At 41.3% G+C, this 27,232-nt stretch overlaps 1 protein-coding gene across 5 annotated transcripts in view; it reads left to right on the top strand.

Moving 5' to 3' along the window:
- Positions 1-27,232, top strand: part of mctp1a (multiple C2 domains, transmembrane 1a) — a 140,900-nt gene that overhangs the window by 81,829 nt on the left and 31,839 nt on the right. For all 5 annotated transcript variants that reach the window (XM_024804557.2, XM_004544377.6, XM_076890784.1 and 2 more), the window contains 10 exons: positions 925-1,089; positions 1,384-1,514; positions 2,259-2,445; positions 8,135-8,228; positions 12,761-12,863; positions 13,314-13,416; positions 13,994-14,095; positions 14,547-14,621; positions 16,816-16,935; positions 24,614-24,730. In XM_024804557.2, coding sequence (XP_024660325.1) covers positions 925-1,089; positions 1,384-1,514; positions 2,259-2,445; positions 8,135-8,228; positions 12,761-12,863; positions 13,314-13,416; positions 13,994-14,095; positions 14,547-14,621; positions 16,816-16,935; positions 24,614-24,730 — 1,197 coding nt within the window. The remainder of the gene's footprint in view (positions 1-924; positions 1,090-1,383; positions 1,515-2,258; positions 2,446-8,134; positions 8,229-12,760; positions 12,864-13,313; positions 13,417-13,993; positions 14,096-14,546; positions 14,622-16,815; positions 16,936-24,613; positions 24,731-27,232) is intronic.

A 27,232-nucleotide genomic window follows, 5' to 3' on the forward strand; every position in this document is an offset into this window, starting at 1 on the left:
GGAGAATGGAAATTAAGAAGCTCCATCTCTAGATCAAAGGCCTGCGCTTGCGAGGCAGGGTTTGTTCAGAGTTTAATGAAATTCACCCTCAAAACAAAAGCTATGCTAATATGTTCTTCCTAACAAGGAAGGAGGCGAGAGCAAGGCAGAGGGAGAAAGTGGAAGTGTATTTGTTTGACAAATAAATAACCCTGCTCTTTGTTTTAGTGAAGGATACTGACACGATTCAAAGAGAGGTTAAATAGGCCTGTAAGTGCTAAGAAAAGTGTTGAGGGTAAAAAAAGACTTAAAATATGGAGAATAATCAATCTGAATTACAGTAGTTTACAGTAGCCAGATGGAATAATAATGTACTGTACAGAGGAAAACTATAAGTAACTGCGAGGTTCCCCAAGTTTTGGAGTAAAAACTGACAAGTCTGTTCCCTTTTATTCCTTTTTCTAACATAATGTTTAGAATATGTACAATAAAAATGAATATTCACGCTGCTGTACCCTGTTTAAGAATAAAAGGAGGTTATGATACATATTGTGCATTTTTGCACAAATATGGATGAAATGTTGATACTCACAGTAATAACGCTTTTTAGCATTGCCAAGAAATTGTTCACAGTAAGTGGATAATGCAGTGCTGTAATTTATAGCGAGGCCCTGGCATGTCAGGTGAACTCATACATAGCAAATTACCTTGAATTACCACATTTTATGTTCAAGTATTATCTTGTTTCTTGTGCCTGCTCTTTATGTGTCGCCTCAATGCATTTGATATCGGTTATTTTCCAGTGAATGAAGTGCAAAGTGTATGCAAGCCTTGATAAATTGATGAATGCTGCAATTTCTTCTATTTTGTGGGTTTGTTTCTATGTGCATGCAAATGTATAAATGTGTACGTGTGTGTTTGTGTGTGTGTGTGTGATTGCTGCAGTATCAGAGTATGCGTCTGTCGGATGTACACCGAAAAGCCCAGTTATGGCGAGGTATAGTCAGCATCAGTCTCATAGAGGGCCATGGCCTGCAGCCAATGGATGCCAATGGTCTCAGTGACCCTTACGTCAAATTCAGGATGGGTCACCAAAAGTACAAGAGTAAGGTAAGCCACACGAATGAGATGATGTTAAGATTATAGAATTTTGATAAAACTTTATAATTTTCGAGTCACCAAATATCAGTATCAGTCTTTAAAATCAGCTCTAGTTGTGTGTTATCTTTCTGCAGGCATATTTACATTTTTTATGCTCTTTATTTTACTTTATACTATTTATTTGACTCTCTTTATTTTGATAGCGGTTCCAGCTCATATATTATCTAACAAATTATAGCTCACATTAACAAATGGACACATGGGCAGAGTGAATGTCCTTGTTTGATTTTTTTTTTTTTTCAGACAATTTCAAAAACGCTGAACCCTCAGTGGAGAGAACAGTTTGATTTCCACTTGTACGATGAGCAGGGAGGCTTTGTGGACATTACAGTCTGGGACAAAGATGCCGGCAAGAAGGACGACTTCATGGGACGGTACGATGGTCTTTACCGGAGCGTCTGGATATTTTGTTTTGTTTGCTTTTTGTTTTTTTGTTTTTTTTAATTGTATGGTTGATTAAGGCTTACTGCTTACTCAGGCTGATAAAAGGTGCATTTTAGTAAGGGTTAGTTTTAGTACAAAGTTGTCTTATTTGCCTAATTCTCAGCATTGATTATTGCAGAGCATCTCAATCCTGTGCATATTGAAACACTGCCCTACAGTCTTTCATAGTGAGAATGATTTCTTTCATTTGTCTTTCATCAGAGTGGATGTACTTGAGCAAACCTTTGCTTTGAACTGTTTGGCCCAAGTAAAGCAATTACTGTTGGCCTGCCTCTGTTTTAGCTGTAGATATATTAAAGGCATGCTAAGAAATCAATTCAATCAAGAGAAGATGCTTTCAAGTGTCTTCTAAAAGGTATTAATGGTGTCAGCTTTGGCTGAATTTCCGTCTGTTGCTTTTATCTTACACAAGATGTTTGCTTATTAAGTGATGCTTAACTTCAGTTAGTGAGGTGATAAAAAATGAACAAAAGAAACCTGAGATTCTCTATATTCTTCTTTTATTTCACGGGCGCTCTGCAGTAATTTAGACACATTTCTTTCTGTAAACACAAACCCCTACCATGACTTTGTTTGTCTCTTTTAGTATATAAGGCCTGCAGTATGTTTCATTGTCAGTTTCATCACAAAGTCTACAACTTTCTCATTTTGTGTCTGTTTATTCTTTTCTCTAGGTGTACCATTGACCTGTCGCTTCTTAGTAAAGAGCACACACACAAATTGGACCTGCCACTGGAAGAAGGTGAAGGTGTTCTGGTGCTGCTGGTTACACTCACTGCTTCTGCTGCTGTTTCCATCTCAGACCTGTCAGTCAACATGTTGGATGACCCGCACGAGCGGCACCAGATCAAGCAGAGATATGTGAGTTAGCATTTGAGCTTACGTTAAGCTGTGATTGCATTAATAATTTTGTGAGGAAAGTACACAATATGTTAGCGCTTAGGAAAAGAAATTACATCAGAGCTACTCTATATCCATATACTTATAGGTATTTGTATATAGACATATACCTGACAGTGTGGCAAAATGGCCAATCACATTTTGTGAAGAGTAATTTCTCTCATCAAGATGTCGTTTTTCAAAGCCAGTGTGCTTAGATTTGATTTATAATTAGATGATGTGAAAGGCAACAGAGTAGGAGATACAGAAACGGATACGGGGGTTGAGAGGTCAAGAAAGCAGTGCAAGCGGGTTCAGTCGTTTGACTGAAAATGTCCGAGCTCATAAGCCAGTTATCGTTAAGCTAGAGGGAGACAGACAGTGAGGGAGAAAGTGAAGGGCAACGAGCAAGCGGGAGAGAGCCCTAAGGCCCCATCTGCTTCAGAGGCCCTCCACTCAACACAATGGTTTTGTGTCTTTGTCTTAGTCTAGTTAACCCTTCACACCCTGTCATCTTTACATCTTGATGCAAAAAATACGCACACACACACACACGCACACACTTAAATGGATTTGATTCAGTGACAGCTTCCACACAGGGGACATTTCTCTGTCCATCAACAGAATTATGTGTCATGCTATCTCTCAGTGCTGCAGCCAAATTTGTTTCACTGTAAAATTTCATTTTACCATATGTAGGATATTTGTTTGCCTAATTGGTTAATTTGAGTTTCACCCTGATTTATTTATTTATTTTTATGACCTATTGGATTTAATTGTCTGGGCGAGTTGTTGGAACGTATGTTGACTTAAACAGATCTGCTTGTGTACATGTGGGTGTATCATACGTGTCTGTGTGTTTTCACCCGGGCTGTCGGTACTTGTGAGATTAGACAATTTGTTTGGATTTCTACATCTGAACTGGTACCCAGTAGCACATCCTAGCTGGTGTGTGTATGCCTCTTTCAATGTGTGCCTAAGCTGCAGTTGCCGAACATCGGTGCCACGACCTACATAACCGTGGCGGTGCCTTATTGGCTAGCCACGGGAGGTCGACCGCTCTGCTACGCGTTGCAGAAACCACACAACATCAGAGGGGGGAGCTCGAGGACTGAGACACAAACACGCTGTGCCTCTCCTGACAGTCACAAAATGAGGGCTAGGAGAATGGGTGCGTGTATGTGTGTTTGCCTGAATGTGTGTAATAGGGGGCGAGGGGTAAAGGGTGAGGGTTGCGCCGAAAAGGGAAGGCGTGTAAAATGAAAAGAAAAAGCTATTTCACCTCTCTCACAACTCATGCAGACCCCGTTTTTCTGCTCGGTTGAAGGCGACACATTTTACTTTCCTCACCTACCTCTTTTCCTGCTTCCTTCTCTCTCCTACTCCTCTCTCTCTCCATTTCTCTCCTGCTCTCCCAGCAACCTCAGTTCTTTGTCTGTTGCCGCTATGGCTCCTGTTAGATGAAGGGATGGCGAGATAGAGGGTGAAGGAAGGTGGTGGGGGGTTGCAGATGGAGGGGCATGGTGAGGTCGGTTTGGAGACTTGAATGGTCTTTACCTATTAACATATTCCTTTTCCTCAGACTGGCAGTCTTTCAGTTGGAGAATTTAATAAAGATGTACCTTATCAAAGAGCACTGCTAAGACCAAGTACCACCAGTAATACATAACAGTGCTGCTCAAAGCCTACTAATCTGCCCAGTGTGTGCATGTGTGGATGTGTGCAGGCGTAGGTGTATGTGTAGGCACATTTTTACCGACTGGTATTATCTGCTTGAAAAATCAGCTGTCCAGCACAAGCCTGCACAAAGCATGCACTACTGCTAGCCATAAACAAGCTCACATGTATGGACATGTGCAAAAAAAAAAGCGTCTACCTGTGTGTAACTAATAAAATGGCAGGGAATCGCAGCTTTGAAAAGCAGATACCTTCATAAGAAAACTCAAAATCGTCCGCTTGTCGCACCCTTCGGCAGCGTAGACACTCTGCTCGTGATGAAAAGGCGCACAAAAGATAACTTTAAGGTTAGGTGTAGCAGTGGATTGCAAACACACCTACATGTAAATCTAGAGTTTTTAAGAAGATATTACTGTCTTCGTTTTAGAGAATCATTGTGTTCCAAACTGGAAATGTCCTTGTCACTTTGTTCCACACAAACGCTACGATGGCAAATGGCTGCAATTTGTTTGGTTTTTTCCCCAATTCAATCTGTGGCCATTGATGAAATACGATAACAGACATCTGAGTGCGGGGACATTTTGATAGCACTGAGCTCATTAATATCTTCTGAATTGTAATAGATTTTTGTGTCTGTGTTTTTGCCAGGTCACTGTGTGCCTGCGTGCGCTTGCTTCTGCATGTGTGCGAGTAAATGAATACACAAGATTTTCTGTGCCAACTAATTTGAATGCATCTGACAATGGAGATATGCAACATGGTGCAATGCACTCACTCATAGGCAACTACCTTAGACGTTCTATTGCTCACTGTAACCTTTCCTTCATCCCTAATTACTGTTTCCCAGAAGTAGAAAGGGATGAAGGCAGAGAGGGAAAATGAGAGAAAAAGATTTATGCATTATGATGGCAAAGTAGCACACACACTAATGGCTCTTAATGGGCTTGAGTTGGCCACAAGATGGGTGGATGAGAGGAGGAGGACATGGTGACCTCCACTAAAGTGGTGGTACTTCACCATACACCCCCATGTGCTGTGTTGCACGCATGCATACACACGCACACGCATACACGCACACCCCTTGACCCACTTTGGAGCACTGCTCTAAGGTGAAGCAAAAGGACACAACCTGGACAGGAAGTGAAATAAGGGGCTGCGCTAAGTTGTGAGATGAGCAAAGAGCAACTTTGGCAGAGACTCTTAAAATAAAGGAGGTTTTGGGGATGCAGACAGTTTACAGCAGCCTTCAGTTTGTGCAGGTTGTCACAGAAGCACACTTAGAGCTGCTAGAGGTGATGCCAGTTTGAAAAACTCTTGCTATAACCACGCCTCAGGTTGCGTGCAGGCTCGATTTGTTTTAAATAAGAGATGGCAGCCGATTAAAATCCTATGCAGGGAATCTTTGATTGTTCCATATCAATGAACATCACATAATTTTTACTGTGTCTGTTAACCAACTGACCTATAACTCTATAAATGCTTTAGTATAGTCAGGCAATAGCCTTCCCCTTTTTCAGATGCTTATCATCATCAGCCACACAAAATTCAGACAAATAAAGTGCCTAATATGTCATTCAGTTAGGCTCACATCTAAACCCGTTAGTGTTTAGATTATGTGAGAGCCAAATGTTTACCATTAAGCCCTGAGGATGTGAAGTTAGTGGACAGCTACTGGGGTGCTTGACTCCAAAACCTACAGCTGCCTTGCATGAAATCAGAGCGAATCAGAACCATGTATATATGTTTGCGTGTGAGTGTGAAATGTTATGCGGTGGTGATGAAAGGTGACATGCTGAAAAGATGACAGTGAGTCATAAGTCTATGCCGGCGCTGATTCACTTTGTGTGTTTATGTGTCTGCGGAGTGCGACAGAGACGGGAAGAAGACATCATAGTGACAGGATGTCAGTCAAAGACAGGGCGGGGGTTTGTCTTATGAAAGCCAACTCTGTGTCCTTTAATTTTCTTCTCCACCCTCCTTTTTCATTTCCTCCTTATCCCCATAATTCCACCTGCGAGCTGATGAGGGTGTGGATGGAGCCATAAGTGGGGCGCTAGGGGTAGGGGGGGGTCGGTCTTGGCCTCTTTTCTGTCTTTCCTTCTACCTGTCTATCCAAGCCATCTATTCCTGTCTGTCTTTCTGATGAGGATTTGAATCCTTGTGGAGGTCGGGTGTGTTCTTTCTACCAATCATGGATTGAGGCTGAACTCTAAAGGTCCCCTCAGGGAGTCCGTATGGTGGGAGGAGGGACTGAATTACATAGGAACGTTTCGGGGGGGGTCTCAGCATCAATACATTAAAGAAGTCATTTAGTCTTGTACCATTTTTGCATATCTGTGTATTGAGAGGAAAGCACACACGTATTTACAACATTTGCTTTTGATTGAAATCTGACTTTAACACAATTTTTAATCTGACCAATAACAAAGTCAAAACTGGATACATTACAGAGATTAATGTCCAGACCCCCGTGCCATTTCTTAATACTCCTCGCTATAGGCACACTTTGATCATTGCCAAAAAAGTATTGATCTTCGATCCCCAGCCCAACAGCTGGATCATTCCGATCGCGGCGTGTTTACTGTTTGAACTCTAGCACACAAACTGTTCAGCTATTAGTTTGCCCTTGCCTCTTCCTCTGCCGCCCCCCACATGCCCTCTTGCCGACTCTTTTCTCCCCTCTTTCTCCCCCGCCTTCTTTGCTGCTCACCAATAATCACAACAAGCAGCTGTATCTTCAGAGAAATCGTGCCTTAAAAATCGAGAGTTGTCCCCTCTCTCGCGCTCTCTTTCTGTATGTCTCTCTTTTGCGCACTCTGTTTCTCCCCCCTCTCTTTCTTTCGCACACTCTCCCCTCTCATCTCCTTTAGAGAGCGTTTGGACAATGATATCGCTGGAAACAGGCAGAGTCTGACAGAGTTGGTAATAATGAATTAAGTCTGTAGCCTGGCCCTGACTCTGAAATTTAAATTATAATTACTCCTTTGGGGATGGAAGGGGTTATTGCCAGAGAGAGAGAAATAAATTGAAGTGAAGTGCATTTCCACTCTGCTTTTAAGACACGCCGACATGCTACTCAATTTGGCCCGAGTGTAGGTTTTCTATGCATGTGTTTATACCTGAGAATCTGGGTGTGAACAAAAGCACAACTTTGCGGTTGCGTGTGTGCGCGACTGGTCACGCCTCGTGGTCGCGCCGATGATCTCCACAGGTCTTCGTGAGATTTACAGACTCATTTTTACACAGTCATCCTCGTCCTGGTTATTGAAACGTTGTGCATACAGTGCATCCCTTCTCACTGTAGACTTCATGTGCTCTGTTTGCCTGCAAGTCATTCGTCACCTATTATGTTTCCTCAGCACATTATGTTTTATCATATTTTTCCCTATCTCTCTGTGTGAAGCAAACACAAAAGAGGCACATTAATATCAGTTAGATCTCAGTGTTGTTGTTGTTTCTTTTCACATTATCCATATAGAATAACTTCTTGCTCTGTAAAAAGCTAGTTTTCTTTAAAACAGAGTATAAATGTCTTTGCATTTGAGATAGCAAAAACTGTTGTGCAGTAACAATTGTAACAAACTTCCACAAATTTCCCTTTCAATGCTAAAGTCTGTACAACTTTGATGTTATTCTACTTAATAAGATGCTTCTGAAATCAAAGACTCCTATTATTTTTGTTTGCTGTTGTCATTTCAGCACTGCTCCTCTACTTTACTGAAAAATTCGGTAAAATCATAACATTTAAAGGTAAAAAATTAGGAAACACTTGAAATAGACATGCACAACTATTTCATTAAATTTAAATCCAGCCATTTCTCCACTAGACCCGACTCGATAAATGCCAGCTCTACATTTTCAAATAAAGGCTGGTAAAGGACATAATCTACCCTTTCCTCTCTTTATGAAATGTCAGGCTATTGACATGCCTTTCACTTCGGTGCTAATTTGCCATCCTCTTTGACCTTTCACCCCTGTTTCTGGGATGTTTCAGAGCCTCTGGAGGTCATTCCACAACCTGAAAGATGTCGGCGTGGTCCAAGTTAAGGTTATCAGGGCTGAGGGCTTAATGGCAGCAGATGTCACAGGTAAGACACTGACCTGTAGTCCAAACAACAGTGCTGTGCCCTCTGTAGTCCTCATTTGCTGTACATTTCCATAAATTAGTTTCTATATATAGATTTATTTTTAACTTAGATTCATGCTCATATATTTATACACTTAAAAAGTTTTGCTGATGTTTTGCAATTTCTGTTTCTGCTATCACTTTGAGCACTGCTAGAACATCTGATTGGTGACACTATCAAGACAAATATATATCTTTTGCTCTAAATAACTTTTGCATAATGTTCGCATCTAGACAGCAGTTTCCTCCACCAGCAATCTGCCATAAATCTCACCAAAGATAAAGTCAGGGCGTAATTTTTGTTTAAGGGATGATCTTTTACGAGACTCCTCAGAGAGAGTTAAAGTCGACTTTGTGCAGGACGCTAAATTTGTCTCTGCATTTTTAGAAAAGATGCAGGCTGCTCATTTGAATAATAGAGAAAAAGTACACATTTGAACCAACAAATCACTCTCATCCCTCCTCCCGCGCTCTCTCTGCTTGCTCTCTCTGAATCCTCCATTCTCCATTAATTCTTACTTTTAATTAGGTCTACAGTGGACAGGCCTAGTTTTTCACTCTGTATTATCTAGTAAAGGGAGAAAATATGTGTGTGTGTGTGTGTGTGTGTGTGTGTGTGTGTGATGGCGAGAGAGAGAAAGAGAGTCTGGAGTTTTATTCTATTTGAAACATCCATAGTCCCATTAGCAAACACAGAGCGGAGCTGGTTGATTTTGGGTTATTGCAGGGAGCGGCTGGAGCAGTCAGAGTGCAAGCCAAATGGTTCCCTGGTTCATGTATTTCACTTGGAGCATAAATTTGCTCTGCGACCATATTGGGGAGTTCATCGTTTGTTTGTCTAAGCTTCATGAATTCCTCTCGGAATATAAACGGAGGAAAACTGCGGATTGTTTATTAGCCGTTTGTCTTTCAATTTGTCTTTGCCGGTTTGATACAGTTATTGAAAACATGTTTTTTTTTTTAGAAGTATCTCTATAGCCTGCGGAGGTTTGAAATTATTGCAACAGACTAACTTCACAGTAAAATATGACATGCCTTGGGAACTAGCGGTAATATTTTACTTAGCATGTGCTCAGGTTGGACTGGTATCTAACATTTGCAATAGTTTGGACGTTATAACATGGGATACATATTAATTAGATTAGCAAAGTAAAAAAAAGTTTAAAAGCAATTTAAATAAAAAAAAAAATTTGGTTTCACTGGAGAAATGTTTTTACACTCAACATTACAACTTTTTTTTGTCATAGCCAGAGAGACTTAAAATTAAGACAGTTGAATGTAAAAATGCCTTTAAATTTGTATTGCTCTCGAACTTAAAAGCAAATCTTTTAATTTTGCTCCAGAAGCAGCCTAACCCCACAGTCAGTGGACTGATACTGATAACAGACAAGGCAAAGGGGTTGTTGTTTTGAGTCTGATGCTGTGTGTGTGTGTGTGTGTGTGTGTGTGTGTGCTTGTGTGCGTGTCACTGGCAGAAACAATAGCTCTGTAAGAGCCACATAAGAGCCCTCACCACATGAACACCCCATTTTAACAACGCAGACCAAGAGAGGGTCAGGAGCAAGGTGAGAGAGAAACAGAAGGACAGACAAACAGACAGAGACAGGAGAGAGAGAGAGAGAGAGAGGAGGTCAGCGAGCGAGAAAGAGTTCACCATCTCTCTCCCATTCAGCCAGCCCGTCTCCTCTTCTCTCTTTTTTTTTTTCTTTCTACTCCTCCCCTCTCTCTTTCGCTCTCTCTCTCTCTCTTTCTCTGGCCATCTCTCTCTCTCTAATTGGAGTGTTTTTGTGGAGTAGCTCCACTCTAGCCCAAGTAGGATAACTGAAAATAGTCTCTAAAACCAACAATCCCTTTTGTCTGCCAGCTCTTGTCCCTCTGAGTGGATGCTATACTCTTAGAACATTTCAATAGTGAGACACACACACACACACACACACACACACACACACACACACACACACACACACACACACACACACGCATGCGCGTACCTACCGCAGCAGCATCACCAGAGACACAGAATGTGTACCCTGCCAGTGAAGTCTACATTTAACAACTTGAATGGTTGGTAAATATTGCAGCTCATATCGAGTGACCTGTTAAAATTAACATGGTAATGCACTGGTTTACATTTTAAAGCATGAATTATAATTAACTGTGATAATTCAGGGGCACGAGAGCGCCGTGCGTTGCCTCTACAACCTTAAACTCCTCACTGACTCCAAGCTTTCTCTGAGGCAATTACAGTATGCTTCCTCATTTTCTATACTGTATCCATTTGCCACTTATCTTAGAGCACTCTGAAATTAATTTGAGCCCACTTCTTGCTGCAAACCCTTCGCCACTGTCACAGAGATGGGACCCCGGTGGTGGTGGTAGTGGTGGTGGTGGTGGGGGAGCTTTACTCAGACATTACCTGGATGATCACTGAGTGGAGCTCAAACCCGAGCGTGTAATTGGTTAAGACAGCTGCCTCTGGTGCTGGTGGCCAGTAAGGTGAAAGTTCACCATCGGTAACAACTGGCTCTCTGCAGCAACACAGCCTGCCGTGTCATTAAAAAAAAAGAATATTAGAGAGAAAATGGGGGGGAAGGGACGGACTTCTGCAGAAATAATTTCCATCTCCTAATTTGGGTGATTGCGTCTAGATTTAATCAGATTTGGTCTGTGGCAATGACATTATAATTGTGAATGATATGGACACTCTGGGATTATTAAGAAAGATTTTCTGCGAAAAAAGAAGTTTTTCACTGGTTTAATCATTTCAACCGTATTTAATTGTGGTTTAAAGAACAATTGCATTTAAAGAGAGACGGCGAGGTGTAAACAGAGAGGCACTGAGAAGCAGGTGCCCGAGCCTTTTTTCTTTTGTCTATTTTAACGTATCTTGTTTTCTGTAGAAGTCGTAGCTGTCAATATCCACTTGAAACACTCTACATCAATGGAGCGCCACAAACAGATATGAAAGGCAACACCTCTGCCTCAGCATTGATCACAGTGACATTTACTTTGCACACCCACTAAATGTCCTGCCCTTGTCACAACATTTGGAGAAAATCACACTAATCGATGGCGCTCACACACACACACACACACACAGATACACACACTCATTTCCTATGGCCTACAAACACAGGCGGGCACACACTTTTCAGGGGCTTTGAACTCAATCTCTTTTTTATCGAGTTTCAGTGTTCAGTATTCCCAATACTTTCCCTGGAAATTTGCCAGGGAGATTTTTTTTTTCTCGTCTTTTTACTTAATGACCCAGCCTTTTCAAGTGATAGGTTTGAAAAAAACATTCGCAGCGGCTCCCGACAGTTTTTAATAAAACATAATGATCAAAGTCAAAATTAAGAGTTTTGTTGTTTTTTTAGTTCACTGAAGGTAGGTGGGCTGGCAAACATAGGGAGCCGGTCTCGCTGTTTTCTGTGTACAAAGAATTTGAAGTGAGAGATGTTAGTAAACAAATCGGGAATATATAGGACATTACTGGTTTTGATTATGATAGCACAGTGTGCTATTCTCAGGAGGAGGAAGCAGCTCCTTCTCTGTCTCTCTCACTTTCTCTCTACGCAGTTACATAACTGTAGTAAAGTTTTCTTGGAATTAATTAGCATTTATGAATATTCTTTATACTAAACCATATAACAATGATAAGTCTGTTTAAGTTTTAGTTTAGCAGCACTCCTTCATTTGTGATCCTTAATTTTCAGCGTGATTCAGTTCTTATAATAAATCCAAATTTGGATGTATGTTTTTACTTTTAATTACCATAAAATATTACTTGAAAACTAGTCCTCGAACTTAATCAATTTCGGTTTTTAATCATTTAAAAAAATCTTTTTAAAAGTGCTTTTATTCATCTCTCCATGTAAAAAATGCAGAAATGTTTTCTCTGTTGTTCATTCATCATATAGTTTTGACATTATGTGCTTGCGTTTACTCGTGCCATCGTGCCGCTGCTCCCCTCACTGCTGTCTTCGGAGGAGCTGCGTTTCTCACGCTCCGTGACTGGCTGCCTTTATGTTCAGCTCACAAATTCTCGGGCCTTCAGAGCACCTCGACCTCTGTGTTCTCCGCACCACCCATTTTCAAAGTCTTCTCTGGCTTTTCTCTCTCACCCTTTCCTCGCCACTGCCCAAGGCGCAGTCGTCCTGAAGCTTATCTTCTAGTTGTCCATGGAGTCGGGATGCTGATAGAAATGGCTTACAGCTTTTACACTGATATACTGTTGTATAATATTGGGGCTAAAAATGAAAGAATCATTTCATTACAGCTCTGATAAGTACAGGGTATTGGAACTGTCATGTGACATAAGGGAAGGATGCTACAGTATATGTCTTAACAGTATGAGGTATTTGAGATAAACAAAGCTGTTGGAATTACTTAAGATTCTCAATTTAATTTTATCTTTTCACTTAGAAGGATGTTCTTTCCTTCTTTTTGTTCTCGTTTTATTACATTTTATTTTTATTTCTTTTTGCTTGCCAGGTAAGAGCGACCCATTCTGTGTAGTGGAGCTGAGTAACGATCGGCTGCAGACGCACACCGTCTACAAAAACCTGAACCCAGAGTGGAACAAGGTCTTCACTTTGTGAGTGACTTTAAGAGTGCCCGTATGTCTGCACGTTCATGCATGCAGGCAAAAAAGTGACACGTATCCTTGAGTAAACAGTTTCATTAAAAAAGAAAGAAGTATATAGAAATTATTCAATTTTTCTTGTGACTTTCATCAGCTCATTTGCTACTTTAAAAATATGTCCTGGACCATTTTGAGCAGTGAAAAGATCTGATCGTCTCACTTCTATGTTTAGATTTATATTTTCATGAATTTTACCAGGAAATCTATTTATAGTTATTATTTTATTTAAGTCTGTTTATATTTTTTTGACAAGTAATGAGGAAATGTGAAGCATTTGCAATATCTTGTGTTTTATTATACAGTTTTTAGCCTGTTTTCTCTGTATTTAGTATTTTCAAAAGCCTATTTGTGATGCTCCTTCAGTATGTGTACCACTGGTGTTTGTCTTTGTGTATTGTCCAGTAATGTGAAGGACATCCACTCAGTACTTGAGGTCACCGTTTACGATGAGGACAGAGACAGAAGTGCAGACTTCCTGGGAAAAGTGGCTATTCCTTTACTAAATGTGAGTCAAAGGCTTGTTTCTGTGTTTCTTTATTTTTCCGCCTCCCTTGGGAAACAAAAACTAAAAATGAAAATGAGATATAAAGAGCAGAGGTTATTTTTTGCAGCTTTTACTTATGACACTGTTATTATTTCGCGAAAGAGAAAGAGATGACAGGAGTGAGAAAAAATGGAAGAGAGGCGGAGACGAAAGAAGAGATTGATAGATGTGAAGAACGGAAGTTAGGGGATGAGAGACGATATGAAAATGACACTGATGGAGACGCTGAACAGTGTCATTTGAAAAATAAATGTATATATAGACATAAGCATCTGTCTTATATTCATAAAAATAAAGCCTGTGAAGGAACTGTGTGTATAATATACCCGTGCTCTGCTGTACAGTACGATTCCCCAGGATAGTTAATTTCTGTTTGACAGAGCTGAGCTGCAGTGGGTAATGAACAGGTACTTGTCAGAGTTGCCACAGTTGTTTTGGGTTCCCTGTCAGCGCCAGCAGCTGGGGTTCAAAGGTGGCCCGGGGAGCCGATTCAGCCGGGTATTGCCAGACAGACGCCTGTCATGTCCCTCTCCCACAGATCCAAAATGGAGAACGCAAAGCCTACGCCTTGAAAAGCAAGGAGCTGACAGGGCCAACAAAAGGGGTCATCTTTCTCGAAATAGACGTGATTTTTAATGCTGTAAGTCTTTCTTTTGCTTTTTTGAGCCTCCTCCCCGATTTTCTTTTTCTATTTTGCCCCCCACCCCCTATTATCCTCTCTTGTTCTCACCAGCATCATCCCCCTCTTCTACGCTGCTGTTGTCTTTATTCTCTTTGCCACCCCCCTTCCCTCGCTTCCCGTCTCATCCCTCGTCCCTTGTCCCTCATCCTCGTTTTGGCTTTAATTATCGAAGACTCCCTCTCAGCAGCTTTTGTTCGCCCATTCACCATCGCTGTGTGTGTCCCTTTAGCGGCCATCTTGCAGCTTTCTCTCGCACTCTCTCTAGCCTCTGACATGGGGCACGCTCTATGCTTGTGCTGCCATGTTGTGCCAGTACACAGTCTGTTTAAAAAAAGATCTGAAACAATCAAGATATACTAATCTCTCTCTCACCATTTGCGGTTCACGCCGCCGCTTGTGTTTATTCCAGGTGAAGGCTGGTCTCAGGACGCTGATTCCTATTGAGCAAAAGTATATCGAGGAGGAGCCTCGAGTGTCCAAGCAGGTACATCATGAGCCAAACTGTGTCTTCTACCACTCCGCCTTATTTTTATCTGTGTCCACCGCCGCACCCCCTATTCTGCTTAACTGTCTGAAGCAAAACCAACAGCCCTGGTGAGTGGCATCTTGTAAAGCACAACAACTGTGTGGGCAAGATACAACAGGATGATTGAAGGAAAAACAGCATTTTGTTTCTCTTTTTTTCTCCTCCCTTTCCTCCTCTCCCTCTTCTCTCATCTCTACCCCCTCGCATCCACTCTGAGTGGTGAATAGAAATGTCAAGCTGTCAGCTCTGGGGTGCATAAGTAGATTGGCCATCCTTATAGTTGGCCCTCTTTGCCACTGCTGCTTTGCACTTCATTGTCACGCTGCTCAGTGTGGCGGCACCACAAAGAGATGAATAGTAGGGGCTGGCCCGCATCAGACGTGTCATATGAGTGACCGTTTGGGCTCAGCAGTCAGTGTTGCACCACGCACAGCCGAGCACAGCCCTGCCTAACATAGCACAACACAGACACCAGCTCCCACACCACCCTTTTGTCAGCCCTCCATCTATTCCCTTCTTTTCCTCACTGTTTCTGCCTTTGCTTTTTCTGATGATTCCCATCTTGGCCCACTCTGAGCTTTTTTATCTCCATTTCACCCCTGACACACAGAGATGACCTATGTCAGCGTCTCGCAATGATGATGTCACTCGCTGCTTTGGAGGGATTGCCCCATGAGGACTCTTTTGTGTGATAGCAGCTCCCCTGCTGTTGCTTGCTGCTCAATGAGTAGACACGAACTAAAAATAACATAAAATACACACACACACACACACACACACACACACACACTGCCTGACATCAAAGGCGAGATTTAATTCTAATTATGGTTTTTAACATAACCAATGACTTATCCACTTTCATAAGTGATCGAAAAAAATAACTACAGACTGGGATTGACATAATAAAAAATGAATAATTTCTGTTGGTGTTATAGCAAAGAAAAGTATAACATGTACATGAAGTAAACATGCTGAAGAATGTGCAAGTGGATGATTTGAACTCTGAATGTGATCCTCTGATGTGGACACAAAGTAATCATAACCATAGTTTGGCAACAAATATTGACACAGAGTGGAAACGAGTTCAAATCAGCTAGCATCAATAAATTGAAGCCACCAAACACATGAAAATTCTTATTCTAGTGCTGTAGACACATATTATATAGGCACTTTACACACACATTAAAACACACACAATTTCCCAAGGAGTAAAAGAATGCCCTGGAATATTTTTAAGTGCAAACTGAAGCGACAGTTTTTTTCCTGTGGGAGCACTTTCCCCTGTTGGTGACCTGATTGGGTGGTTGGCGTTCTTGCTGTTATGCTATTCCCTGAATGGCTGGCAACCCAGGGGGAGACCGCAGTTAGCCAGTTCTATCTCATCTCTGGCCAAATGCCTGGAGAAACGCCCAGGGAGGAGAATCCAGGGACTGCTTTGGATTTTCTTTCTATTTTATTATTGTGCTAAACTTTATCACTAGGATAACAGAGTTAAACAAACACTGTGAGTTAGCAGTGGTGGCCGATCCATGCCAAAACGTATATCGCTGTTTAAGTAGAGACATCACATCGGCATCCTCAGGGTGCTCTTAAGTACTGTGATGTAATAGTGAATCCAAAGTGAGGTCAAAGATGCAACTGTCAAGCTGTATTACGACGGCTTCATTTAATTTTTACAAAGACAGTACAATGAGACACTTTAGGGCTAGAAGATTGCTTATTAAGACTTAATAAGAATATGTTGTGAATCAGCTATGGTGCTGATTAACATAACTTGAAAAAACTTTGGTGTTTTTTGCTAAATGGTGGTAATTTCTCACCTTAACTAAATGTGAACGAGAGAGAAAAGTGACCCCCTATAACAGTAGGTCACCTCAAGTGTCTTATCAGCGGGACTCTGACAGCTGTGCTTAGATGGATCGTTTTGCTCCCGTTTTATTTCCAACACATCTACCTGTCACACCGAGCCTCGTTCCCCCATCTGGTTGTTTACATACCGGATATACCATTTTCACAGTGAAGCAATAAATCACGCACAGCATGTTTACAACCCCATGATCCGTTCCTCGGTTTAGCACATTTTTGACCTTTAAACCCTCGCTTGCATAAACTTTTTTACTTTTTGTTGTTTCCCTTTTTGTTTTTCGCCCAGTTGCTTTTGCGCAACTTCACCCGAGTTAGACGCTGCATCATGGTCCTGATCAACGCGGGCTGCTACATAAACAGCTGCTTCGAATGGGACTCTCCGCAGAGGAGCATCTGTGCCTTTGTGGTATGTGCATGTCCCATCAAATACACAGTAAATGTGGCATACCACACATAAAGCTGCACATTTACAACATGACAGGTAGATTTGTGTGTGTGCGCGTGCGTGTGTGTAATATATGTTTATTTCTTACGTGCAGTTGCTTGATTGATGGATCGTGCTGTGTTGTTTCAGATGTAATGTAGGGAGAAATTTGTACCTAAATGTAATTGCTCCTTTCTTTTGGCACTGGAAAAATCACATAACCTGTGCCTATTGATCATTCTAAATGTATAACCATATATTTAACTGGTTGCACTTTGTGCGCGCGATAGAGACGTGCACACACCGCTCACCGAGAATGCAGGACCGTGTCTGTTAACAAAGCAAGTATCCTTCACTCATAATTTAACAGTCTAACGCAAGAGACTATTGATGTCTCAAGCACAGTCAAGCGCATCCCAGGCAGACTGTTACTCTCACTCTTAGATGTCACGCTGTGATACACTGGATTAAGTTTTTTTCTGTTCTTGTATTAATTGCACACATACACACACATGTCGTATACTTTATTTGGCACTATTGGCCTTGAGTCTCACTTACTAGGAGTAAGTGGAGGGTTGGTGTTGCAGCTTAAACACTATTTTATTAGACCCATCAGATGTCCAAATACTGAGAAAATGCAGCTACAATCTACTGAAGGGTGACAAGCTGTTCTTGCAGACAGTAGAAATTGCAGGCTCCTTCTCTCGTCGCCCACTGGCCTCGTCTTCATCCTCTCTCTCTCCCCCCCTGTCATCTGTGTCTGGTATTAAAAGGTGAAGTGTAATTGGACAGCAGAGCTATCAGTAAAACGACATTCTCCTGCAGGGCAGCGAGCGGCTGCATGGAGGTTTCTACCCCAAATATGACAGAGCAGACATTTAATCCTGTCTGGTTTAGTGTCCTGACTTAAGTAGCTACAGGACAGGTGGACCCAACTTGCCCCAGCCCTTTACCATTGGATCACAGAGCATCTTCAGCAGCAGACATTAGACATTAGCAGCATTTGGCTGGATGACATCAGTTTAATCTCTCCAGAGGGTACGTGTGCGCGTGTGTGTGTGTGTGTGTTTGCACAGCGGGTCACAGTGTCATCACAAGACACGGGTCAGAAGAGACACGGTATTGATCAGTTAACATTTTCCTCTTTGTGTGAGTGAGCACATTTGTGTGCAAGAGCTGGCTTGTGCATGTATTTTCTCTCATGTAAGACTGAGCTAGGCGGGAGTCCTTGGGTCTTATCTTTTTATAAATAAATGAATGTGTCAGACAAATAAAATGTCAAGGAATTCACCCAAAACAAGGTCACTTTAGAAATACCAATCTACATGGGGAGAGGAGAAAATATAGCCTTGGACAGCACAGCCTCTGTGTCAGCACATCCAAACAGATGTATGTGCCTTGTATAGATCCTCCCAAGTTTATTTTTTTTAACACAGTGTGTAGTATATCCATTTCTAACAGTTCCTACTATTCAAATTGTGATTGGATTCAGGAGACGAGGAACGATCTATCTGGGCCAAGGACACAGTGTTTTATAGTTTAGAGAAATTCAGAAATTTAGGTGTCATTGTAGTCCACCCACCTATCCCCGGCTCTTTTGGGAGTCTGTTAACGTAGGAGTGAGCACTTAGCTAAAAGCATCAGAGTATTTAGGGCCTCTCCTCTACACAGGTATTCCCTCCCTCCCCTCCATTTCTTCATCCCTGTCTCATTTCTCCCTTACTTTGAGGGGCCTCTTAATCACTTCACTCATCTCTTTAAGTGGGTTTTTATGGGGGGGCCATCTGGCCAAGGTGGTGCATTCATGAAGGTGTACTGCTGTGTGTGATTATGGGCATGTGTGTCTGCATACATGTGCACGTGTGTTTCTGTCTGGCTGTCTTTTTTTTTTTTAAATCCAGATGTTAGACTTAACTTTCCAAACATGGCCATAGCTAGAGAGGTGAGAAACTTACCAACGTGCGCACTCCTTAACTGCTAAGTGAGCCCGGGGGGGAGCAAATTTAAGCGTGCTCGTATATATTTTGTGAACGCAAGAGTACATCATTGCAGTTGTCAGACTGTGTCACTGCTCGACACTTCTTCCACAAAAACGATCAAAATTTTCTTCATGGTCTCTTACTCTCCTTCTGCCCAATTCTGAAATACCAGCCGCATGTACACATCATCCATTAGTGCCAGCTGTGTTTAGTGTGTGCATGTGTATCGTGTGTCTAGTGTGTATGTGTGAGAAATAGAGATATTGCATAGTGTCACATGCAGCTTTTCACTCTTTTCTCTCTCACACCCACACTGTTGTCACCCACCCATCCCGACAGTGAATCAGCCACCGTGGCAGCTTTGCCTGAGGCGTTGGCACAATGGACGGGACTGGAGTTACCTCCTGTCCTGCATGATGGGTGGTGTCTGTGTATTTGTGTGTGCGTGTGTGTGTGTCTGTGGGTGGTGTCTCCATTCCCCGTCTCAGGGTTAAGCGTCTGCTTCCTCTCTCCACACCTGCAAGCTGAGTGTCTCTCCGTTCTATCCTTCCATGCATCCCTGTTCTTCTTTATCTCTCCCTCCCCTCGGCTTTTCCCTCCCGGAGAGTTGAGGCCATTGTCGGGCTGAGCGGTGTAGGGTTCTGTTCTCCTGCTGCTGCCAGCTCTCCCCACGGCCCCTGCAAGACAAGGCTGTTATTGCCCCAGGGACCGCAGGCCTCAGCAGCTCTTCCTCCAAACAAATTTGCTGTAACTTTATCTGCAATTGGGCCCTGAATTGGGAGCAAATAGAGGCAGCTTTGTGAAGCTCAGGGAAGGGCGAGGGCAGCGAGCTGGGGGTTGTTGGGGAGGCAGGGGAAATGATACCGGGCTCTTTTATGTCAGGCAAAGTAGGACTCTTATCAGGAAGAGAGCCCAGACAAGGGAGCTACTTCTAGAGGAAACTGGAGCACCTATCACCTGCTTTGCATTTAGATAAAAATTCACCCTGCTGAAATAAAAAAGGGGGGGAAGCAAAGGCAGGTACAGAAGCAACTATTGGAGTGTATATGTGTGTGTGTTTGCACATGTCTGGCTGGTGGTTTGATACACAGTGCGAAGACACTATAGTAGTCAGCAGTACACACCACTCCAGGTCTCTTTAAATTGCTCCTTTGACTCCCCTTCAAAGAACCTGTCTAACTTTTAAAAGTTTTAAAGTTAGGGAGTTCGTCTTTGCCCACAGCAAGGGACAGCTTTGAAAGATATGCTTTCACGTTTCACTGTTCTCCTCATTTCCAAAATGAATGATAGTTGAAATGTAGTGGCACGACTAACAGAGAATACCAAGTCAGAGTTTAATCACCAGAGATGGAGACTCAACAGAAAATGTGAGGCCTTTTGATACGAAGTCGCGATACAGCACCCTTATTTCTAATTGGTACCCGTGGGAAGTTGTAGCATTGTGATCACAAATAGCACAGGCTTTATTGTATTGTTGTAACTGTGATGTTGCAAAATGACTGCCTTTGACACAACAGTTTTAGTGATTTTGAGCTTCCTTTTTTATTTCGATTGAACAGCATTAATTGTGCTGTGGATCAATGTTCTGCATGAGAACAGCAGGGGGCAGTCTAGCACCACCGAATGTTGTTGTGGGTCTGGTCAGAAACAGGACACAGTCTCCCTCCCTCTTGTTCCCTCGAACTTAACAGGACTTCTAGTTGCTATCTGGCAACACTTAGTGCCAGCATGGAAATTGATGTAAGAGAGATAAAGGGGAACTCTGAAATCCAAACTTCAGTTTCACTCCACTGAGACAGAGCAGGGGGAAGTTAGCCTGGTGTGTGGTTAATGTAAGCCAAAGCACTGAATATTACCCTCCCACAGTGCTGCGGCAAAGAGCCGCAAGGACGCGGGTTGTGTTTTGAAACAAATAAAGCAACTCTCAATGTGCCGCACTAAGTGCTTGAATAAATCATTTTGACTATCTCTTTTGTTAACATTTTTAATATAGCTTATTGTGCTTGAATATTTTAATATTAATAGAAAGCTTTAAACATTACAGCTGGAATGAAATCTTAACTACACAGATGTGTCAAAATAATTTAAGTTCTGTTTAGTGTTTTATTTTCATTTTAGCCAAAATGTTACAAATAATACTGGTGTGATTTTTGCTTTGTTAGTTTTGTAATTGTCTTTTTTAATTACGCATCTCATTTCAGTATCAGCTCATACTCAGACGTGAAGTTAGCCCATTTCAAATTTAGCCTTTAACTATATCTAAGCTGGTTTAGCAGATTTGACAGTGGAAGTCCTGATTTCACTTTGTTTTGTGACAGGTGAATAGTTTTGTTCCTGGAAATTTATCGCATTTCACTGAAGATCACTGAAGCACAAATAATGATTAGAAGAAGAGACGGACTTTTGTTTTGACTAAACGGATTTGTCGTCTAAAAGTAAATTCTTAATTTTGAATTGTTTTCAAGTTGTCACTGCCGACAGTAGTTTTGGTGGCACAATCAAATATCCATCACATAAGAAAAAAAAAAGATGTAATTATCAAAAGGTTTGATGATTACAGAAAATATTTGTTACAGGAGAAGTAAAAACAGGGTCCAAGTCACTTTTTATAACAAATAGCTGTAATGTATTTATTTACATACTCGCTAAACTAAATCAGAGAGCGTTCATAATATGAATAATACAGAAAAACATAAGCAAAGAAAGACTGTGTTCATATATTATAAAAAAAAAATTACATTACCATGAATGCAGCATTAATAAACAAAGCAAGAACGGGATGAGCATTCCTCGTGTGTAGTGTTCAGATATTCACTGTGAACCATCACCGGCCGCTACATAATGTATCTGTGGCCACAAAGGGTCATTTACAAATTATTCCCGTAGACCACATCTGGAGCTTCATCTAGCTTTTCCCCCCTTTCGATCCAACATGTTTTCGTCCTTTTTTTCCCTTTTTTTTTTCTTTTCCCTCCTCTGCTATTTTCTGGTCACTGACATCCACAGCAGGCTTCTTCCCACTCCCTATTCTCCAGGCGAAAAGCAGCGAGCGACGGGGGGTGACTGTGATCGCCCGGTGGAAAGGTCCAGGCACTGTAGGGCCCCATTGCTGCCTGGCCGGTGGGCACATAGACGGTGCAGGGCCGGCCGCTGCTGAGCCGGGGTGTCCGGTTTCTCTAGCTGCCAGTCAAAACTTCACCCTCAGCCACCTTAACCACCTGGAAGAGGAATAAAGGCAGATGACAGGTTAAATAGCCTCTGACAAATAGAGAAAAGAGCAGGAATTTATTTATTTTTTTGAAAAAGAAGATTTCAATGTTTAAGAACAAACATTCGGACAGTAAAGTACAAGTTAATTTTCTGCTCTGTGATGAAAATGTGAGTGAAAAGACTACCACACAGCAAAGAATTTTAAAATGCATTGTCCTGTATTCCTACTGTAAGTGGTATTTATAGTAGAGTATAGAACAGAGCGTGTGAAGACGTTTATAAGTATGCAGTTATTAATAGCTTCTACTAGAATAGTTTCAAAGAAATGTGCTCCTCTGTTTGCTCAATTGAAGTCAACTTTCTGCACCTCTGTTGCACATTTTTGTAGTTAGAAATTGTCAGAGCGTTTATCTCCGTTGCAGATCATACAGATTTCTAAATTACAGTAATTTGGAGCAGATGGATAATTTTAGAATAGTTATATTTTGTAGGGAAAACGTGCGCAATGGTGTTATTGTGTTTGTCTGTACGCAAGTTTCTGCTGTCGAGCTTTTTCACGATCCTAACAGCGTTTTCTGATGAGTGAAGGGAAATTGTTGTGTTGCTTATTAGTATACAAATATGAATTATTAAAGAGTTTCTTTCCAGTTCTCCTACACAGCTGTATCAGAGAGAGACTCTGCGTATGTAACAAAGTAAGTTGAGCCTGAGAGAGACGGAGAAAGACTGCGATCCTTTGGGGAGATTTGCCTGTTTCACCAAGGCCATTCAGGTTTTATTTGAAGAAGAAATTTTGCTGTGAGCATTATGCAAATGTACTGGACATTTCTAATGTTTAATTTATGTCTTATATTTTTTTTCTTCCTTTTTTTTGCTTTGTGGATTCAGCGTCTGTTAGTTAATTTTACATGGAGTTATAATTCCGCTCTAAAGTTTGGATACGAGCCTTTCGAACTTTTCCATGAAGTTGGAAAAGTTGAGGATAAAAATTTAATTTGTAAACATGGTTTTATTGAGAGGGGCATGTGTTTTGTCCGTTGTGACGTAGCAGTCGAGTGTGTCTGTGTTTTTTAATGTTTGACTGGCTTTACTACAATAACAACAGCCTGGAATGCACTATGGTGCTGAGATCTTGAACCTCTCACTCACATTAACCCTGTATTACACACATACAAAGGCAGATATTAAACAGTGTCGTTGTTGATAATTGAGCCTGCGCTCACTCTTGCCGGTGTTTGCACAACCAAACAGGATAAATCAGAATTGGTAGACAGACATTATATGAGCTTTATACAGTAATAATCTCAATTTCATCACTTTTAAAAGTTTGTCATCAACACTGATTGTTAAATAAGGTTGTCTTTCCATACACAGACTAATTAATTTCAAATCTGCTGTGCCCATATTTGAAATAATGGATTACTCGTACTTGAATTCACTGAATATGTTTCACAGCGAAAGATTAAGCATTAGGCATGGTTTGCATTTTCGGCATTTGTTATAATTGCTGCAGTTTTTTTTATTATCAGTCGCGACAAATCTCTGTGTACTTGAACATGATATTATTCGATAAGATAAATATGTTTTCGCTCTATTTATTTCTGACAGATTTTGTTTCCTGAAAAACGCCCCGTCTCAACCTTTCATTTACAATCGACAATGCTTTCTCACAATCTACACAATGCTGCCAGAAAACATCAGCCTTCCATGATTAGCAATTTTACTTTCCCACACGTATCTTCCCAACCACCGCAGTAATCTGTTGTCAGAGGCTAAAGAGTCCTGCCAAAACCAGAATACAAGGTTTTAGGAAAGGTTAATTTTCAGATGGTACTTTTCTTGTTTGGTGATGAGAGGGGAGGTATAGAGGTTATGGTTTTGGCAGATGGGTGCAGAGGAGGTTAGAGATGGGGCGAACGACTCTTTTGGGCCAAGAGAGAGGGTATTGGGTCTTGGAGTGACAGGGTTAGGGACTCGGGTTGTGGGGTGTGCGGGGGTCATCTTCTGGAGTTTGGGGTTGAGTATAGAAGGGTCAGCTTTGACGTGCTGCGGCTGAAACGGTACATGACCTCAGACTCTGAGATGATTGGCATGGACGATAGAGGCTCTGACGGCTCATACTTATCCTCCTCACCATCCTCCTCCTCCTCAACTTTGAGACCCAGAAAAATGAATCCTTAAGGGGTCATGGCGGCTTCACCCTCAGCTCACTGACACCAGGCCTACTTCTTTGTTAAAGCAAAGACTCATTTAATAGTTTTTACTGCATGGAGTTTATGATTCTGCATATGAATGTGTGTTGTTTTTTGAGTCACACATATGGCACATGTGGCCAGCTTAGATTCTCAGGAGTTTGTCTCATGAACGCCCGTATGGCGTCTTGAATATATACATTTTTAGCCCGCGTTGATCTCTCGGATTTCTTTTTGCTTTTCTTTCACAAGCAGTTTTCACGTTGTGTCTTTCAACAGCTTTTTGTCGTTGTCGTTTGGAACTTTGAGCTCTACATGATTCCTCTGGCGTTGCTTCTGCCCTTGGCCTGGACCTACATGCTCATTGCGTCGGGGAAGGACACCAGGCAAGATGTGGTGAGTAACCCCATCGCTTCTTGATATCCCTCCGCCTTTCTTTCCTTTCACTGTAAAAGCCCATTTCCACATACAATGCAGGTTAAATTCAACCACAGCTGTTTTGTTGGGACATTGATTTACTGCATTAATCATGCGATGATACATTTCCAGACATATTAAAAGCATTAGATATTTGGGACGTAGCATTTTGACTGCTGATGAGCATTGATGTACAGATAAGTGAGAAACAGAGGGTTGCAGTTTCCTGTAGAAATGTAGAATATACTCTCAGATTGAACTGCACGCCACAAACTTTGAACAGATTTTGAATTTCACATGTGAAAACTCTCTGCCGATTTTTTTTTTCTTTTTCTTAATAAAAATCTCCGTCTGCCACATGAGGTGCTGCATTCTCAGTGCAATCTCACATTTCTCACTTTGCCTTCTTTGAGGCAAAGAAAAGGGAGAAATAATAGGCTGTCACCTTGAGCAATGTTACGCCACTTACCTGGTAGTATATTTATTTAATTCATTTATTTTTTATCTCTTATACCAATTAAGTGATGTCAAAGCAATGTCATGGAGAAACAGACATGTTTTAATCATGGCCAGGCACATTTGGAGAGTAGAGAGTGAAAACGAGAGAGCGAGCTGGACTATGGCATGAGCGTGAACAATGAAGTGATTAATTTTAATAAGTGCCTTTTTCTCACTTGGAAATAACCAGTTAACAGACTTCCGATTTCCTTGCAGTCTTTTGCCTTCTATATGTGTATATTTATCTCTTCATAGGGATTCTATGGGTTAGATTGGATTGGATTTGGAAGAGGTATTAAATTCAGTCATCATAATGAACCAAATCTAATAGCTGTGTGTCATTGCAATATTACAGAATTAAATGTGAACTCTACATAGCATATAGCGCAGATTTATTGTTTCGTCTCAAGAGCTAATCTTCTCTATTCATAAGCTTCCATTTCCATATTTGTTCATTTAAAAACATGGCATTGAAATTAGCAAAATGATCCTTGTGTTTCTTGACAATAAACTGGCAGTTATACTCCAGTTTTTGGTTCATGTTTAAAAATCACATTTTCACTGCATGCGCTCAAGTGAAGAATTAAAGGTTTACTATTGTAGGTAAGTTCACAGACAACATAAATCATTTGCGAAGAACATAGACTTTAATTTTAGAGACACTTTTCTCACCTGTAGATGGCGACATTGCTTGCAAAAAAAAAAAAAAAGAATAGCCACACATGCCTTAAGACAAAACCTGGCATGATTATGTGTCTCTCTACCTGCTGCTTGTATTTATCCAGACCTAATGATATTTTTTTTCTGTGTACTTCCTAAGTAAAATGAGGCAACAATGGTTGCATATCCCCGTAATGTGGCACTCAATTCACATTCCAATAAGTGCATGTAACTCCCACTTCATGTGGAATTGCTTTTCTCTCTTGAAAGGGACTATTGTGTCTCAAGTACCTCAGGACTTGGTTGAAACCTTAAGACATGTTCATACTGTTGATTCTCATATGGCAAGCGCCTTTAAGTATGACAACAATGGTCTGCCCAGTTCTACTTAAAGGTCTTACGAGCAAAGACAAAAACTGTCAGATGTTAAAACTCGGTGTTTTAACATCTGGTGCTGTCTTACTATTTTATTATTATTGTTATTATATCCTATCCAAAAATCTCCTTTTGGAGATTTACCTGGTCAAGAAACCTGTCCAGCAGATACAATTTAGGATCTATCTGCTTCATTTTCAAAGTAGCATTTCCACACTTGATCGTGATCTTCTGTATTTACAGCATAAATGCAAACCACATAATTTGACTGACTTCAGCTGGGCTTGTTGGGATGAAAGCAGGGCGCCTTAAAATATTTCCCACCAACTAAGAACCATTTTCATTTGAGTTTAATGTCTTGAGGCTTGTCATGTAACTACTCTACTGGATTTATATGCCAAGGGTTAGACCAGACCAGCGAGTGGTTTTGCCTCTGAAGCTTGCTTTAATATCGCTGTCTTCAGAGTGTCGTTCAGACTGTCGTTCAGACTGGAGAGTGTTTGGTTGAATTCAAAGGATCATCAGGATCATCAAGAACGGGGTGTTTTAAGACACGAGAGCACCGCCTTTAACTTTGGTATCTGACCTTCTTCAGTTAAATGTCTTTACTGTCTAATATGAGCAGCATTTGGCAATAGCTTTAACTGAGTGTGTAGTGTAACTCTTACAGTTTGACAGTCTTGATATGTGTGGGTAGGAGTGTCGATGATGGCGCTGGCTTAAGGAGTTTTTGAGGAGGCTGGTGGTGAGATAGTTAGAGGCGCACTATAAGATCGTGGGATAGCACTAAAGTAAATGTGCTCTAGGTTTGTATGCAGGTGCATCCGTAATGCATGGATACTAAATATTGTTTGTGTATGTCTGATGTCAATTAGTATATTCCCTTTATTCCTAGGTTATAACAAATAAATATGAAGGACTGCAGTGTACACTCATATACATTTACAC

Source organism: Maylandia zebra, linkage group LG12 (assembly GCF_041146795.1).
Source record: "Maylandia zebra isolate NMK-2024a linkage group LG12, Mzebra_GT3a, whole genome shotgun sequence".
NCBI classification, from domain to species: domain Eukaryota; kingdom Metazoa; phylum Chordata; class Actinopteri; order Cichliformes; family Cichlidae; genus Maylandia; species Maylandia zebra.